The sequence below is a fragment of the Hipposideros armiger genome, unplaced genomic scaffold (genome assembly GCF_001890085.2).
Source record: "Hipposideros armiger isolate ML-2016 unplaced genomic scaffold, ASM189008v1 scaffold_920, whole genome shotgun sequence".
Classification (NCBI taxonomy): domain Eukaryota; kingdom Metazoa; phylum Chordata; class Mammalia; order Chiroptera; family Hipposideridae; genus Hipposideros; species Hipposideros armiger.
Window position 1 is genome coordinate 116792 of NW_017732270.1, and position 19634 is coordinate 136425.

General features: G+C 40.9%; 1 protein-coding gene across 2 annotated transcripts in view; it reads right to left on the bottom strand.

Annotated features, from left to right (window-relative positions):
* Nucleotides 1-19396, bottom strand: part of CCDC152 (coiled-coil domain containing 152) — a 45467-nt gene extending 26071 nt beyond the window's left edge. The window contains exons 1-2 of one of the 2 annotated variants that reach the window (XM_019630532.1): nucleotides 19279-19396; nucleotides 17958-18067 (exon numbers count right to left, since the gene is read on the bottom strand). In XM_019630532.1, coding sequence (XP_019486077.1) covers nucleotides 17958-18001 — 44 coding nt within the window. In that variant the 5' untranslated portion in view covers nucleotides 18002-18067; nucleotides 19279-19396. Of the gene's footprint in view, nucleotides 1-12097; nucleotides 12141-17957; nucleotides 18068-19278 lie in introns of those variants that run through there. The other variant, XM_019630533.1, reaches the window with a different exon arrangement.
* Between the last annotated feature and the right edge of the window lie 238 nt (nucleotides 19397-19634).

The window sequence follows — 19634 nt, forward strand, 5'->3', positions numbered from 1 at the left end:
CTCCCACCCCAGCTGAGCTTTCTCTAAACAAATCTAAAATTAGTGCATTGATATGTGCATATGTGAAAATTATTTGTCCCGAAAAACTAATTTTGCCACTGTTCAACACTCATATCCTTGCCATTCGTATGGCTGGACTTAAAATCTGATGTATTACTAAATCTGATGAATGATCTTTAACCCTTCGTTGGGTGCAACTATCTCACAGATTCACTGCACACAAATTTTCAAATATCTAACAGTTAACTTAAGTATTGTGACTCATCGTTTCTGTATCTTCCCCCTCTACCATAACCTATTGCCAGTTGTGTTTGTGACTTAGAACAGTAAAGACATATTTCATGGTGGCATCTTTGTGTGCAATGAATCTGTAAGATCAATTGCGCCTGATGGAGGGTTAAATATAGGTATTCTCTATTTAAAATATTTAAAATATTTGTTTAACTACCATGCTACATATATTTTTTTTACTGTATTTCCTGGTACTGTGCTTATTGCTATGGATTGAATTGTGCTCCCCAACACCCAATTAATATGTTGAAGCTCTAAACCCCAAAGTGACTGTATTTGGAGACAGGGTCTTTAGGAGATAATTAAGGTTAAATGAGGTCATACGGGTGGGGCCCTATCCAATAGGACTGTGGCCTTATGAGAAGAAGAAGACTAGGTATTTCTGCACACTCTAAGAAAGGACTAGCCTTGCAGCCCTGTCTCTGACATCCATTAAAGAAAAAGAAGAAGAAGGAGAAGGAGAAGGAGGAGAAGAAGAAGAAAGAGAGAGAGAGAGAGAGAGAGAGAGGGATCTTGCTCTCTTTCTCCATGTGCTAATACTGAGGAAAGGCCATGGGAGCACAGAGTGAGAAGGTGGTCATCTGCAACGCAAGGAGAGAGCCCTCACCAGATAGCAACCCTGTTGGCACATTAATTTTTGACTTCCCAGCCTCTAGAGCTGTGAGAAAATAAATTTGTGTTGTTTAAGCCACCCAGTATATAGCATTTTGTTATGGCACCTTGAGTAGACAAATACATTTATTTTTCATATTTTGTTTGGTAACCTGTTTGGCAAACAAAGACATATGGAAATTAATATTGTCAAAGCAATCACTCAGTATTTATATTCTCTTGTTATTTTGTTTAAGAATACCTTTAGGTATAGCCAGCTGACTACTGAAGTAGAGAAAAAGAATTGCAGTTTTAGTCCTATGAAAACAATCGTAAGAAATCCAGTAAAGGAAGATCCAAAATGGCACTGTAGATAAACACTGTATCTGCTTCCTTCTGTGCACAAATTAAAATCACAACTAAATTATAGGACAATCAACCTGGAGAACCACTTGAAGTCTGGCTGAACAGAAATTTTATAAATAAGGATTTAAAGAAAAGCCATGTTGAGTTTGGCTAACTGAGAACTGGCTAACCCCAAACCTCTGTGTGGTGGTTGAGAACCGGGAGGGATATCTCAGTCAGAGTTTCCCCCCAGAGGAGAGACCCTACCCCCACACCAGCCTCCCCAGCCCAGAGTACTGGTGCCAGGAAGAGGAACCCCCATAACATCTGGCTGTGAAAAACAGAGGGGATTCTGACCATTTGGGTTGGATGGAAGGCGGCAGGAAACTCAGGCATCCTTTTAAAGGTCCTGCACACAGACTCTTTCATTCCCAGGCACTCACCTTGAGCTCTAGTGGAGGGACAGTAACTCAGGGGGTGTCAGAGGCATACAGGGGCAGACTAAGTTGTGTCACCTCAGAACGAGGACTGGAGGATAGTCAGCATGTTCCCTGAGTGGGGTCCTCCTCCTGTATAGCCAGCAGGCTGGCTCTATCTTTCCTGTGTTGAGCCCTCCCCCTCTGCCTACAGCCAAATCTGAATCTGATTGGTCTGATGAGATCCACAGCTCTGCCCTGCTGACTCACTGGAACCCTGCCCCACCCAACTCCCTCAACACTGGTGGCACTTTCTCCAAGAGCAGCCAGCCCCATCTGCATTGCACTCTTTTATGGAAAATTATCAGAGTCTGACAGACCCCAGGTGGGCAGTGACTGGCCTTAATGTGCTGAGACGTTTGCTGAGTAGCTTCAGGCTCAGCACTGGCAAACTAGAATTTACATTAACCTGGTGACCACAACTCTTCCCATTCTAGTGACTTCCTGAGACCCTGCCTCACCCAACTTGCATATCGCATGAAACTTTATCAGCGACTGAACCTTAAGGGAGCTGGCAGGTGGCAGCAGGCCTCAGGGTGTCCTGACATTTTATGGAGCTACCCCAGGCCTGGTACAGGTGGCAGATATTCTTGGTTTGCAGGGTGGCCTCTCTCATGTGCCTCCAGGGTTAGCACAGTCAGCGAACAACTGCAGATCACCTTGTAGCTCTTACCAGGTAGTCCCTGGCTGGTCAGAGGCAGTGAGTAACCTGGGCCTGCACTGGAGACCTAACAAGAGGACCTAGCACCAACATACTTGGAGGATGGCTTCAGACCACAGCAGAGCCCCACCCAATTAGCCCAAGTGGCACACCCAAAGGGTGATCTAAACAGGCACCAGGGCCTGCTGGGGTGAATCCCACTCAGTGGTGTAAGCCTTCCCCCACCCCCGTAGCAGCCTGTAAGCTGTGGACATGGCAAAACCTCACAGCCAATCAGCCTGAGGGTCAATCGCACCCACTGATGTGCCAATAGCAACCAAGGCTCAACTATGACAGGAGGGCACACACAACTCATACAAGGGACACTCTTGCAGCACCTGGTGCAGGTGACCAGGGAGCTGTACCACTGGGCCCCACAGGGAACCTACTATATAAGGCTACCTAGCCAAGACTGGGGGACATAGCAGATTTACCTAATACATAGAAGCAAATAGAGAGGCAGCCAAAATGAGGAAACAAACAAATACACCCCAAATGAAAGAATAAGAGAAAACTCTAGAAAAAGAACTAAACAAAATGGAGGCAAGCAAGCTACCACAGAGTTCAAAACAATGGTTACAAGAATGCTAAAAGAACTCAGTGAGAACTTTAACAAAAAGATAGCAAGCACAAAAAAAGGAAATAAAAACCATTAGAAAAAAAAAACAACCAACCAGTTAGAAGTGAAGAATACAATAACTGAAATGAAAAATGCACTAGAAGGAATCACCAGCAGACTAGATGAAGCAGAGGATTGAATTGATGATTTGGAAGACGAGATAGCAGAAAGCACCCAATAGGAAGAGCAAAAAGAAAAAAGAATCCAAAAAAAATGAGGATAGTTTAAGAGACCTCTGGGACAACATCAAGGGTAACAACATTTGCATCATAGGGGTACCAGAAGGAAAAGAGAGAAAGCAAGGAATTGAGAATCTATTTGAAGAAATAATGACTGAAAACTTTCCTAACCTGACAAAGGAAATAGACATAGAAGTCCTGGAAGTGCAGAGAGTCCCAAACAAGATGAACCAAAACAGGCATACAACAAAACACATTATAATTAGAATGGCAAAGGTTAAAGACAGAGAGAGAATCCTAAAGGCAGCAAGAGAAAGGCAACTAGTAACTTATAAGGGGCTCCCACAAGATTGTCAGCTGATTTCTCAACAGAAACTTTGCAGACCAGAAGAGATTGGCACAAAATATTCAATGTGATGAAAAGCAAGACCTACAACCAAGATTACTCTACCCAGTAAAGCTATCATTTAGAATCGAAGGATAGATAACTTCTCATACAAAAAAAAAGGTAAAGGAGTTTATCATCACCAAACCAGTATTACAAAGAATGTTATAGGGACTTCTTTAAGATGAAAAAAACCAATGATCAAAATTATGAACGATAAAATGGCAATAGCTACATATCTATCAACAGTTATTTTATTTTTTTAAAGATTTTATTGGGGAATGGGGGAGGGGAACAGCGCTGGGGAATCGGGGGAAGGGGAACAGACAAGTTGCTGTCCTTTTGTTCTTCAGTCTAGTTGTGGAGGACGTTGCTTCACTGGTCCATGTTGGTATTATGATCATCGCGCTCTTCCCGGATGAGGCAGATCAGTCCCTGGCCTCTGGACAGCTGCTCACGGCAGCTCTTGGCAGCTCATGCCGGCTGCTGGCCACTCACACTGGCTGCCGGACACTCACGGTAGCTTATGGCAGCCCACTGCAGCAGGGGCTGCAGCCTACGCCATCGCCAGCGACTCATGGCAGCCCAGCTCCAGGTAGAGCTATTGTTCACCATCTTAGCTGTAGAGGGCAGTGTCACTGGCCCTCATGTGGGATCTGAACCGGGGCCCTGCTGCTCAGAGCTGGTGTCCCAAGCCAGCTCTTAACCAACGCGCCACTCGGCTGGCCCTCAACAGTTATTTCCAATGTAAATGGATTAAATGTTGCATTCAAAAGACATAGGAGGGGGCCGGCCAAGTGGAGCGTTGGTTAACAGCTGGCTTGGGATGCCAGAGGGCCCCGGTTCGGATCCCACATATAAGGGTCAGTGACACTGCCCTCTACAGCTAAGATGCTGAACAACAGCTCAACCTGGAGCTGGGCTGCCAGTGAGTCGCCAGTGATGGCAGATGGGTTGCCATGGGCTACCGTGTGTAGCCAGCAGACAGCGTGAGCAGCCAGCAGCCGCAGTGAGCAGCCATCCAGAAGCCGGCGACTGATCTGCCTCGTCCGGGAAGAGTGCAATGATGGTGCCAACTTGGGCCAGTGAAGCGACATCCTCCACAACTAGACTGAAGAACAGAAAAACAGCAACTTGTCTGTTCCCCTTCCCCCAATTCCCCAGCGCTGTTCCCTTCCCCCAATTAAAAAAAAATCTTTTAAAAAAAAGACATAGGAAGGATGAGTGGATAAAAAAACAAGACCCTTACATATGCTGCCTACAAGAGACTCACTTCAGCTTGAAAGACACACACAGATGGAGTGTAAAGTGATGGAAAAATATATTTCACAAAAAATGGAAATAAAAAACCCCCAAAAAGCTGGGGTAACAATACTTAAATACTTATACCAGACAAAATAGTCTTTAAAACAAAGCTATAAGAAGAGACAGAGAAGGACCCAGTAATCCCACTTCAGGGTATTTATCTGAAGAAACCAAATGCTACTTTCAGGGAATGTGTGCGTCCATATGTTCATTGCAGCATTGTTTACAATGGCCAAGATGTGGAGGCAGCTTGAATGTCTGTCGCTGGATGAGTGGATAAAGAGGAGGTGGTACATATATACAATGGAATATTGCTTGGCCATGGAAGGGAATGGGTTCCTGTCATCTGTGGCGGCATGGGTGGACCTGGAGGGAATTGTGCTGAGTGGAGTGTCAGACAGAGAAAGACAGATGCAATGAGATTTCACTTATATGTGAAATCTAAAGAACAAAATAAACAAACAAAACAGAAAGAAACTCATAGATACAAAGAATATTTTGATGGCTGCCAGATGGGAGGGGTATTGGGGATGAGTGAAAAAGGGGAAGAGATTAAGAAGTACAAATTGATTGTTACACAGTAGTCATGGGGATGTAGGGTATAGCATAAGGGATATAGTCAATAATATTGTAATAATTATGTATGGTATCCGATGGGTACTAGATTTGTTGGGATGATAGATGGGATGGGGTTGGAAAGCAGGGTGAAAAAAGTGAAAGGATTAAAAATATAAATTGGTAGTTACAAAACAGTCATGGGGATGTAAAGTAAAGCACAGGGAATATAGTCAATAATATGGTAATAACTATGTATAGTGCCAGGTGAGTACTAGGCTAGTCAGGGGGATGATTTCTTAAATTATATAAACGACTAACTACTATGCTGTACACCTGAAATTAATATAAAATAGTATTAAATGTCAACTGTAGTTGAAAAATTAAAAAAGGGAGGAAAAGATGAATGGGAATAAAAGATTCAAATCTCCAGGTTAAAACAAATATGTCATGGGGATGTAATGTACAGCATAGGGAATACAGTCAATAATATTGTGATAGTGTGGTACAGTGTCAGATGGTTGCTGGACTTATCATGGTGATCACTTCTTTAGATATATAAATGTTGAATAACTATGGTGCACCCCTGAAACTAATATAATGTTGTATGTTAGCTATACTTTAATAAAAATCTTAAACGAATACAATAAATTAGAAAAAAAAGTAAGTAGATCTGAAAGCTTTTAGGCTTTTTAAAGATTTAATTACATCTTATTGCATGTTTTTATAAAAATAAAAATTATTTGCAATTCTAAAAAAAAAAAGAAGTCCAGTAAAGATGGAGAAATCGACTATTGCAAAGCAGCCAGTGTTTATATTTGAGTTTGAGAGAGTTTCTAGAAGAATCGGGATTAATACAATATAAAAATATGAGGCCCTTGTCTTTAGAGTTTTATCTAGCGAGGGGAAGGAGAAAATACAAATTTGAAATTTTGGCATTCTAGATTGAGAAAAGAGCATGTGACACGGCATGATGTGTGAAAGTGGTAGTGGCAACTAGTCCAAAGTAAAAGGTAAGTACAATTCCTAAAGTAATTACTCAACGTAATTCTGGGGGGCATATTACTGTTTAAAATGAGGTAACCAAAACATAGACATTGCTTGACAATTTGTTACTTCAGAAAGAAATCCCATTTCCTTCCTCTTTTTTATTATATTACATTAACAACTATTAGTGGATTTTTAATCTAAGAGAGAATTTTAGCTGTATATTTTCAGTTTATTGAAATATTATCCTCTATATCACATACACAAGTAAAACTCTAAATAAAATCCCTTAAATATAATAGTTAAAACTTGATCCTTAAGGCAGGAGATTACTTATAATAGCATACCATAGTAAACACAGCAAAATTCCTATTGGGGTAAAATTAAAAAAAAAATCACTATTTGATATACTGTTATTGTTTACTAGAACTATAAGATAATCTGAAGTAGTTAATGCAAAACGCTCCCTCCTTTTTTCCCCTTTTTGGCTCCTAACATTTTAAATAAAAAAACGTTTTACTAGGCTTTTGTCTCAGAACATGGCTCCTGAACTAATTTCATTTTAATTTGAGCTTGATTTTCTTCCAGTTGCTTTTTCCTAATGAGACCCTTGGAGTGTTTTCCCTTATAAAACCGTCATAAATATTTCCTGGCTGTTACTGCATGCTATCCTTTTGTGACACTGGCCACGCCATGCAATTCATTTCCAGGTGTCTTCACTGCCCCGCCTCCAATTTCCTAGGTCAAGATGACTTCAGTGGAAACATGGTCTTGCCCAGTGAACTAGATGACAAGCCGGTTATTCAGTGCTTGTCAAATTCTTTGGTGAGAAGCAGAGACTGACTTGTGACCTTGCAAAGCTCAGCTTCCACCATCCCCACAGATGGGTCACAGCCGTTTCTTTCTTTGGCCTCTGCCTCTCCTCGACGACCTTCAGCCCGGCCCTCAGCGCCCTGAGGACAGGCTCAGATTCCCTCCTCTTTCCCCCTCAAGCTGCTCTCCATGAATGCACTGTCAGTCCTGAAGCCGGGGCTCCTAGCTCCCTCCAGCAGCATCCCGGCGTCATTAGGAGCCCAACACGAAAGCAAGACGAGCACCACGGGCGTGAGAGAAGTGGCTGCGTCAAAACCCTGTTCCGACCCAGAAGACTGTGAGGAGGCGTGGAGAAAAGAATAGCCACGGAGGAAAGAATATCCACGGCAAAAATGGGAATTTCGAGTCCGCGGAAAAAGGGTCTGGAGTGTTACCTGCTGTTTCTCGGTTCCCTGTGGTCTTCCCAGTCACATCCTCTGGGGGCCTGGTCCGCCCTGATTGCCCTCCCCGCTTCCGGGGGGGGCAGGTTCCCGCAACAATGGGCCCGCCCGTCTCCTGGCCCCACCTGTGCCCCGGTTCCCCACCTCCAGCCTTCCTTCCACAGCCAGCCGGCGCTCCGCTCTGTATCTCGTGCTTCTTTAGTATTTTCATATTATTTCTAGAACATGACTCAACACCCAGTGACTGCCAGGTCAATAATTATCTCCCCAACCAAAGAATAAATCACATTGGTTTAAGTTTTGATGAGTGAGTCAGCACCGTTGAATCAATAATAGTCCTTATTTATTTGAGTAGCTTATAAGTAGGCTTATAAAGTACTAGCAGTGAGGGTGTAGGTGGGTGGGTGAGGAGTAAGGTGATGGAGATGAAAGCACATAATATAGTCTGTGCGGTTCAGAGTCAGTTAATGGATACCATCTCCCATCTACAGAGTTTTGTCTTGGTAGCTTAGTGGTTAAGGGCATGGGCTGTGTGCGGATTCAAGCCCCAACTTGACCAACTCGGTGATGCAGGGCAAGTTCTTAATTATACTTACCTCAGCTTCTTTACCTGTAAAATAGACATTAATAATAATGCCTACCTTGTAGAGCTGTTGTGATGATTAAATGAAATGACACATTTTAAAACTGCCTAATGCAGTTCCTGGTGTAAAGTGTTAAAAAACTATTAATTATTGTAATTTAAAATTTTTGTTCAATAATAGTTTGAAAGCGTATCCACTGCCAACTTTGCCCTATCTACTTTTTTTTTGTTTTTGAGTGGGAGGTGGGAGATTTCTTTTTATTACATGGTTTTTCTATGAAATCCAAAATTTGGCAAGCAGAAAAATGTAAACTGTAATAGGATAACCCATAATTTACTATTTAAAAGGCAGCATAACATGGTGTCAAGAGAACTATATCAAGTGGGAAATACGGGGTAGAGTCCTCTCTTTGCTGCTAACCAGTTAGTAAAATTGGGAAGGTTGATTAACCGTCCAAAGTCCTTTGTTTTTTTTATTTTTTTCACTTTTAAAATAAGAGAAGTGGACTAAATAACAAAGCTAAAATTTTAGAATTTTAAACATTGCTCATTAAAATGTTTAAAAATATCTTTCTGCCATGTTCTTTACCTTATTAATTTCACAAAATTCACACAAACCCACATATTATTATTGTTATTATTACTATTTTAACTTTTAAAGATCTTTTAGGAGTTGAAACTTGAAACTTCTGGCTACCCAAGTAAGCTTTCCTTGACATGAGTAACAACATGTAGGGATATTGAAAATGGCCTTTTGAATTGCTGATTCTATCCAATTAGCATATATAAAATGTTCCATGTCACTCATATCATAATAGTTACTGAAATGAGCCCATTTGAAGCCCCATCTGAAATGCTACCTTCTTCATGAGGCATCCACTAATTATATCAACCAGCAGTGATACCTTTCTTTGCTCTCTGCTTCTATTACACTTGGGACCATGCTGGCCTCTTGTGGCATTTGTTAGGACTGTTTGAATTAATATCTCTCCTGCTGCATTATCAGCTCCTTGGGGGAAGAAAGCTCTAATATATGGGGGTGACAAAAAAATGTATACAAGTGTACACTTTGGTCAACATTGCTCAAGCACTAGTGCACCATAATCAGAAGTGTCTGGATGCTGACTTTGAGCCCTCTTGTAATTGCAGAAGTCAAACGTGACTTGTATTCATCTTTGGGTATTGGTATATGTTGAGTATTACAATTTTAATATAGTTTTCCTTTCTTAAAATATGTAAACATTTTTTGTCACCCTCTGTATATAGTGCTTAGCATAGTCAGAATACATAGAAATAAACCAACACACCAGAAATAATTCAGGAAAATTAACTTGATTTTTCTAGTTTGAAATGAGTCACAAACTTCTCTTCCAGTTTATAAATGTTAGCATTCCCCCCAGCCCCCAGATCCTGGTGAGTTAAAACTGTCAACAAGAAACTATATGAGTTCCCCATGATTTCATCTTTAAAAAAGGAATGCCTTTCACAGTTGTATTCACAGTTTTAGTCATCAAATACCATCTGATTGAGAAACAGAAAGGATTCACTGAACATTTGCTCAGAAACTGCCTGGAACACCATAAGAGAGAAATAACTTACATTATGATGCTATGCTAATAAAAGGAGTATAAAGAAAGTCATCTTGGGGCTGGCCGAGTGGCACGATGGTTAAGAACTGGCTTGGGACGCCAGAGGGACCCGGTTCGGATCCCACATATGAGGGCCAGTGACACTGCCCTCTACAGCTAAGATGCTGAACAACAGCTCAACCTGGAGCGGAGCCACCGTGAGTCGCAGGTGACGGCTAGGCTGCAGCCCCTGCTGCAGTGGGTTGCCATGGGCTACCGTGTGTAGCCAGCAACCAGCATGAGCGGCCAGCAGCCAGCGTGAGCGGCCGTCCAGAAGCCGGAGACTGATCTGCCTCACCTGGGAAGAGCGCAATGATGGTGCCAACTTGGGCCAGTGAAGCAACGTCCTCCACAACTAGACTGAAGAACAAAATGACAGCAACTTGTCTGTTCCCCTTCCCCCAACTCCCCAGCACTGTTCCCATCCCCCAATTCCCCAATTTAAAAAAAAAGTCATCTTAGAATCCACTAAAACACACCTTGATTTAGAAAATAAATGCATATGCACCTATGCAACTGAAAAAAATCAGAAGCTACTGATTCACGTATGTAAGCATTTTAAGATGAACATTGGTGTTTAAGTTTTACACAACTTCATTTATTAATTCGTTCAAAAATATTTGTTAAATGCTAGCAAGTTACAAGCTCCTGAGGGTCTAAACACTAAGGAGAGCAAGATGAATACTCTCCTTCTGCTTTGATGTGATTGGCTCCTAGCACTGTCTTTTTAAGATCACCAGCACTTATTGTACTTATCTATTTTTTCAAGAAATACTTGAACACCAACGATGTTCTGGGATCTGTGAGAACACCAGGAATAAACTGACATGGCTCCTGAGCCTGGCCAGAGGACTTATCATTTAGAGAGGGAAATAGTTAATAAACAAATAAATGACAGATAAATAAAAATTATAAGTGCAAAGAAAGAAGCACAAATCCATAATACTGATTTAAAAAGTGAATGGGAGTTGCTTTAGCTACAGTGGTCAGGGAGTCTCTGAGCAGATAAGATGAAAGCGAGACCTGAAGGTACATCAAAGTTAGCTGTGGGCAACAGACAAATGCCAGGATTGCCTTTTTCTTCTCTTGACACACTTCTTGCTCGATTTTCTCTGTCTATCTGATTCCCATACTTCAATATCTACTTCTGAGCCATATTATCTTGGCTTCAACTGCAATTTCAGTTCCAGTTCTGCGGCTCCCTGGCTCTCAGCATTACTTGTAGTAATTAGGTAAAAGACACCCTGTGCAGCAAGTCTATGACTCTATGGAACTATGAGTATGTTGGTTGGGCTCACACCCATTTTTTTCCATCTGGAGAGTGGAATTTGAACACACAAAAAAGTATTTGATTCGCTATAGCTCAAAGACTGGTTGAACACTGGCAAAGTATCCTCTAGCCAAGTTTAGAGGGAGATGGGATTGAAAAATGTTATGGTTGGGCCTGGATTGTAAAAAAAAAAAAAGAAAAGAAAATTCAGCATCAAATCTTTCCTTAGGAATGCTAAATGTGGCTGGAAGTGCCAGGTTCTAAGCCCTCTGACTAGAACTGGCTATATAATTTGTAGGACCTTGTACAAAATGAAAATGTGGGGCTCCTGTTAAAAAATATTAAGGATTTCAGGACAGAACAGCAGAGCATTAAACCAAACAGAGCAGGACCTTCTATATGTGGGACCCTGTGCTACTACACAGGTCCCACACCCATGAAGCTGTTCCTGTTCCTGACTCCTGCATTCTCACCCCTCTTTTTCTACCTCCTCTGTTGTTCATTTGTGTGGCTTGGAAGTTTAGGGGCTTTAATCTGTGTGACCGGAAAGCTTGAGATACAGAGACGAAGGGAGGTGCAGTGCCCCCTGTTGGCTTCACCAAGCCATTGCACACCTCTTGGGGGGAATGCAAGCATCAACTAGGATCCTTGTTGTACTACTTTGTCAATGATAGTTACTATTTGTGAACCAGTGTAAACAATTCTTTAAAAATGAGCCTAGAAAATACTCTTCTATGAGCTATTCAAAAGGATACGGGTGAATGTGGTTATTCCAAAAATGCCTTTGATGGAGTCAGGGAGTCAGGATACAAGGCAGGGTTAACATCACTAATTCAACCACGTTGTTCTTTCCCACTCAACATTCTATCTCAAAGATCTATGCTTGGGGTAGTGATTAAAAGCATAACCTCTCAAAGCTAGAATTCCTACCTTGAAACTCTGGTTCTGTCACTTTCTAGCTGTGTGATCTTGAGCAAATTATTTCACCTCTCCATACCTCAGTTTCCACATTTAGGAATACTGTAATGAAAATAACAAAGGGTTGAATAAAGATGACACAGGTAAATAAAGGACCTGGCAAACAGTAGGTGTACAATTACTGTTTGCTAGTATTATTTTCATTACCTAGTAGTTCATTAAATGTTTGCTACGTTGTTATCGTCATCATCTAGTTCATTGTTTCTGATCACAGAACAGGGCCATCATATGAATTCACCAATTCCATTTATGTAGTCCCTTGATGATGGATAAGACTCCTATTCCCTGCCACACCATTTTTCCTTATAAACGGAGTTTCTCCAAAACACACACAAACAAGTAATTCTGGCAAAGGTATGTGCTTACTCAGTTACACTAAATGATGCTAAATTGCTCTCTGGAATGGCTGTAGCAGTTTCTACTGTCATGTAATTGAGGCAGGGGTATGAAGGCCTGGACATCTTGGGATGATTCAGGACAATTTTGAAGGGCCATTCCAAATCCATTACTCTCTGAGGGGTCAGCCAAAGCTTTCTTGAGCCTGCATTGCATCTTGACTTCTTGTTCTGCCCACTCCTGCTCTCTTCTTCCTGTTCCCAAGATACTTCCTTACAAATATTCTACACGCTAAACTCTGCTCATAATCGGCTTCCTAGAGAATTCAACCTGAAACTCCATGTTATCTTTCAACCAAATTTTTTTTTTTTAAACATTTTTTTTAAAGATTTTTTTATTGGGGAATTGGGGGGATGGGAACAGTGCTGGGGAATTGGGGAAAGGGGAACAGACAAGTTGCTGTCGTCTAGTTGTGGAGGATGTTGCTTCACTGGCCCAAGTTGGCACCATCATTGCGCTCTTCTCTGGCGAGGCAGATCAGTCACCGGCTTCTGGACGGCCGCTCACTGCGGCTGCTGGCCGCTCACGCTGGCTGCTGGCCACACACGGTAGCCCATGGCAATCCACTGCCACAGGGACTGCAGCCCACGCCGTCGCCGGCGACTCATGGCAGCCCAGCTCCAGGTTGAGCTGTTGTTCAGCATCTTAGCTGTGGAGGGCAGTGTCACTGGCCCTCATATGTGGGATCCGAACCGGGGCCCTCTGGCATCCCAAGCGAGTTCTTAACCATCGCGCCACTCGGCTGGCCCTCAACCAAATTTTAAAATACAAATAATTTAATATAATTAGATTATGTTAAATGATTTGAATGTTCAATCTGAATAAATGAATACAACACACTAATGAGAAGGCCACCTAATTTTGTTACACTATTGAAATGGCTGTTTTTTAGGAAAATACATTCTGTTCTTCATCTTGTTCTACTTTCTCTATTTCTGAAAAATTAGTTATTTCTTCCGTTCAGCTCTATTAAAGGAAGTAAAATATTGAAGGGGAGCAGAATATGCTACTCCAAAATATGCCTCTTTGGCATAAGAATTATTTTGAGCTGATTATTTTGAGAAACTGAAGGCACAGAAAAAAGCTCTGAAAACAGAGTAGAAGTTACCCTTTTTAGTGTACTTTCCATTAGAAAGGGGGCCTGTACCAGGAAGAGAACTATTACCAGAGATAACTTTACGTGAGAGATTTATCTATGTGGTAGGGCAATTTTTGTTTACCAAACATTTCATTTTTTCTATTCATCTTCCCATAAATTGCCTTCCTCCTCTTTGAAGCCCTAGTCCCCCATCCCTTTCCTCAGCTCAGGATGGTAATAAGCCTAAACCTCCGGTTAGGAGTGCCATTTCTGGGGCTCCTAAAAACATAATTAAAATTGTTTTTTTTTGGGCCGGCCGAGTGGCTCGATGGTTAAGAACTGGTTTGGGATGCCAGAGGACCCCGGTTCGGATCCCACATATGAGGGCCAGTGACACTACCCTCCACAGCTAAGATGCTGAACAACAGCTCAACCTGGAGCTGGGTTGCTGTGAGTTGCTGGCGACGGCGTAGGCTGCAGCCCCTGTGGCAGTGGGTTGCCATGGGCTACCGTATGTAGCCAGCAGCCGCAGTGAGCGGCCGTCCAGAAGCCGGCGACTGATCTGCCTCGCCCGGGAAAAGCGCAATGATGGTGCCAACTTGGGCCAGTGAAGCAACGTCCTCCACAACTAGACTGAAGAACAAAAACGACAGCAACTTGTCTGTTCCCCTTCCCCCAATTCCCCAGCACTGTTCCCATCCCCCCAATTCCCCAATAAAAATCTTTAAAAAAAATTGTTTTTTTTTCTCCTGTTACTCTGTTTTATGGCAATTTAATTCTTAGACCAGCCACAGAACCTAGAAGAGTAGAAGAGAAAAACTTTCCTCCCCTATGATATTCACAGCCTAAAATCTGATTTTCTGATTCTCGCAAAGATATCTTATTTATTAAAACTAAAATTCACTCTAATAATTCATCTGCAGATCAATTAATTATATTTCCAATACTGATGTAAGAGGAAATAGTCCAATATTTTAGATTTAGTAAGAATTCTAGTCAGAGAATAGTAGTGTAATATAACTAAGCATTATTAAATATAATTTTTCCATTGACATTTGAGAACCACTCAGAAATATATCTTACTGCGATATTAGTGATTTTAGGCAATCAACTTCTTAAGCTACTTTGGTGTTGTTAAAAGATAAACTGAGTCACAATAAACATTTTAAGAGTTTATTTGAGCAAAAATCAATTCCACTGGGCAGTGCCAAATCAGAAGTGGTTAGGAGGACTTTACCAACAAGAGCTGGGAAGAGACTTTTATGGAGAAAAGGCTAAAGCAAAGCAAGGAGATTATTGATTGGCTAAAGCTTAAAAGCGTAGTTGGATGTTTGTGATTGGCTGTCCTCAGCTTTTGATTTCTTAACCTTGAGGTGTTCACAGGCTCAATCCTGGTTTGCTTATATAAATGCCATGGCAGTAGAGCCACCTCAGTCTAATGGCCTTGTTTAATTAATTTAACAGTATAACAGGACTTGTCTTTTGCCAGCATCCTGAAAACTATGAGGCTTAGTCAATAACGATACCTGTAAACACCAGAAACGGCACCTTCCAGGAAATTTCAATCTGAGCCCATTTTGCCTACCAGAAATGTTTTTATACCCTTGCCCACCCTTCCCAGTCCCCTTTCCATGATATTACTACAAAATGTAACGAGTCCCAACATTGAGAAAACACAAGACCACAGAGGAGGGAGCTGCTAATTCTGCCTATGGATGGTGGGAAAGCTTTTACAGTGGAGGTAGTTCTTGCAGGGTTGAGCCTACTCTAGAAGCATGGGTAAGAGTTGTTCAGGGTGAATAAGTAAAGAGATAATGTCAACAGGTGACTGGCTTGTTGTCTTCGCAGGGAGTTCTCACCGACTCTCCTTGAGAATCAGAAATCTTGAAAACAGGCCAGAATCAGAAAATTTTACACCACGCCCTCTGGAGGTGATCTAGTGTGACAACTCTGCCTGATAGGGAGGCCCAACAGGGATTGAGACAACCCAGCCAAATCAGAGCTTCTCTCTTAGGCTGAGTCAGGAAGCTAAAGGGGGGGATACTGAAAAAGAGTCAGAGCCACAGGAATAAGGTGGGGTGATTCGAGGGGAGGGATCACCCGGTGAATACCTCTGAGGAACAATAAAAGTTAGAGTTACTGTTGGGTCACTCCTGGAACCTGGCTGTGTAGCTAAGAATGTGACTTCCTTTGCTTCTTATAAAGTTAATTTGTATGTCAGGACCTACAAAATGAATGCCGCCGCAGTGGCCTGGTTCATTTCACAAATCTAAACCTAAATCAGCCTGCACTTAAAGGAAATACATGAAAGGAAACCTAACATGCACCAATAATAATAATCCTCCAACTCAGCTCTAGCTAGCTCACCTCACCTTGAACAATAGGACCTGCTGGCCTTATAAGGAAATCCCCAATCTCCTAGGCAATCCTGTCCTTCTAATGCTCTATAAAACTTGATCTTGCCCCAAACCCCTCTGGCAGAGTGCTCTGCTACTTGCAAGGCACTGTATTTCCTCAATCCATGGATTGTTTTCCCTTGAATAAAGAACATTAAACTCACTACTAAATTGTTTTAGTTTTGTCATTGGATATTTCTTTACTTTTTAATGTATGTATTAAGACCCATCAGATAGTGTGGTAGATAAAAAATGGCGAAAAATTCACTGGAGCTCCTGCCCTCAAGAGATGGGTCTATTTCCTCATCTCTTTAATTTAGATTGCCCTTATTACTTCACAGAAGGAGTGTCAAGAGAATTTCTAGCCTAGGCCTCAAGAGGGTTTGCACATTTCATTGTCATCTTTTTTTTCACTCCCCGGCTTTGAACAAGCCTGAGTTAGTCTGGTGTAGAGACCATGTGGAAGTGGCTTTCCAGCCAACAGCCTGCCAAATGCCTAATAGGTAAATGTGTCCATCCTAGACCATCCATCCCTAGCCAAGCCATCAGCTGATAGTAGATGAACGAGTTAGTGAGCCTAGCTGAGACAGACAGAAAAACTGCCCAGCCCACCAACTTGTGAGCTAATAAATGATTGTTGTGTTAAGCCACAAAGTTTTGGAGTAGTATTTTAGGCAGCAGAGACTAAGTAATTGCTATTATTTGAAACATGATAGAGCATAATATATCTGTCATGGAAAAGAGTTTGACTATTTTTTTTCATATTGCCATTTTCCAGAAATAATCCCTTTTCAAATTAGGTAAAATTTGATGCAATCAGGGGGACAGTTTAGGAGATTGAGGCATAAGATAATCAGAACCCGAACTAAGGTAGTGGAAAGGAGAACGTTAATAAGAGAATGGGTTAATGGGTATTTCAGAGACTTCCAAGTCACATTCCTGAGCAGGGCTATTGATGACATTTTCATTTTGCAGATATTCCTTCTATCGTGAATAATTACAGATTTGTGTGCCAATGATTTTCCTGAACAATCCCAATAATTGGAGCTGCTGGAAAACTCCTAAATTCTGCAATAACTTAGGTTTAACCCTTCAAAGCACTGCTCATATGAGTGAAGACAGTAATTCAAATAAGTGTGTGCATACACAATTTCAAAGAAAATTAAACAAAATAATAGGAAGCCCAAAATACGAAAACCTCAACGGAGAAAAAAAACACAAACTAGATCCTTCAAGTTGATTTCCCCATATTTTGATTTTTAGGAGAAAGAGATATATGATAGCACTATGTTTCAATAGAAATCTAAAAATATGTTAATGGTATTTTATGATCCTAAAATAATAAACCTTGATTATAGAAAATGCAGGAAATGACATTAAATCAAAGGTAAGAAAATTTGAACGCCCATGTTCTTACTTGCCAGAGATAACCATCATTAACATTTTGATGTATATACCATAAATTTTCCATATAACACACACATACACACACACAAGTCCAGTTAGTTTAAATGAGGAAATAACACAGAACTTTTAGTAAGGAGATGTGAGCTTTAGTATCAGATATTTTAACTAGTTGTGTTGCCCTACGCAAGTCAATTAAGTTCTTTCACTCAATCCTGATAGGTGTATAATAACTCTTTTAGCTGCCTCATAAGTAAATAGACAATAAATTTTATGTGAAAACACTTGGCTAAAGTTAGTAAAAAATGCAACTAAATATTTGTGTGTAAGGTGCTATTACATTAATTTTGATTGCCATTTAAAAAATTTAAACTTTTAAATGACATACTTTTAGCACTCTAAAAAATCCAGTATTCATATAATGTGAATTAACATATGAAAGCTAGTAACTACAAGACATTTATTAATCCATTGTCATTTATTACAATGAGAACTTATAAAAATGCAGGTAAGGTATCATGAAAAGATTCCTACTTACCACAGTTTAGGAGTTCTTGCCCACAGCAGTGAATGACCTGGCATCAGCCCCTGCTTCAGGTGTTCAGAGATTCAAACTGTTCACAGACTCTGTCAGGTAGATTTGGCAGCCTGTTTGAGATGTGTCAGTCATTCCACTGTTCAGAGTAAGTTTGTCAGTCTCCTCATCTGTGATTACATCTAATTTCTCAAATATGTGCTCTTCAAAGGTGAGATGAGAGGTAGAACACCCAAACCATCAAAAACATTTAGATTATTTCCCACACAACAATTTGCCAAGAGCCACCACCTTTTCCTTTGACTTTGTCACTAGGTTGATTTTCTAAGAGGCAACGATTCCTTCTAACACTCTTCTTACCACACTATTAAGTAGTGATGCGGAGTGCTTGGTAGGTGAGGAACTTACTGCGGTCAATTAAACATATATTAAGATGACTCTTAAGTAAATAATTTAACATCTGGAGAGTTAATCAGAAAAAGAAAACATTTTATCATCTGTTTCAGTCAGCTAAAACTGAACAGATGTAAATAACAAAAACATGCTTTGATCAATGTCCTTTGGCTGCACCACTAGAAAAAACTGGCTAGATTCTGTTTTCTAGACTGGTGGTCCGGTACCAATAGCCCAAACTTGGCAAGTGACTAACTCCTCTTTTCACATGTTGAACTTAGTAATCATTTGCTCTTCCAATATGAATTCTTTCTATAAATCTCAAAAGGGTCAACTCAGAATGTAATAAACTTAAAGGAAGCTGGGCATAGATGTCAGTTTAATACCAAAAGGCAATGAAGAAAATAAAGGAAAAAATAAAAATCTGGAATGAAAAAAGAAGAAACTGTTCACTTAGAAAAGAAGATTTTAGTAGATATAGTTTTGTTTGATGTCAACCCAACCTACGTTCTCTGAAAATTTTAGTATCCTTGTTTATGGCATGTGACTAACTGCCCACCACCCTCCCCTCTTCCCCTGCTCCCCAGCCGGACAACAGCACATGGATAAACATGGAAACCTGAGCCAGGGAAACTGGGCAAATTCAATTCTTCCTCCTGATATTTGAAATGGCTATTCAGATATCAATTATTCTATTATTCTCTTAGAGTGGCTGGAAATGAAGTGATATCCACTGGGCAACTGTTTAGAAGCTGCCTCTTTCTTCCAATTGTCCTGGGGAACAGAAAATCTAATTTTCAGAAGGAGTTGGGGAGAGAGAGAGAGAGAGAGAGAGAGAGAGAGAGAGAGAGAGAGAGAGAGAGAGAGAGAGAGACACATCACTGAGGTTGAAACCAAACAATGGAATAACATTTTTACAGGATTTTCATACCTTTTCAATTTCTCATTTCAATTCTTCATTCCTGTTCTTGGATTCTGTGAGATACCATTGAGACTTTATGGATTAAATTCTCCTTTTTTCTCAAGCCATCCTTTGGTTTTCTATTTCTTGTAACCAAGAATTTTAACTAAAACAAAGGACCAATGAGGTAAGATAAGAGGGAAGGAAGTAAAAGATATATAAAGAGATCAAATAATAATTTGTTATTTCAATAATACAAAAAACAGTTTCGGGACTAAAATGTGTGTTAGGAAAGGGCCCTTTGTCCCTTCCCTGTCCCACATTACTTTGCATTATTCTTTATGTTGGATGGGCTGAGTAAGGACAAAAGAGATGGCGATTTGGGA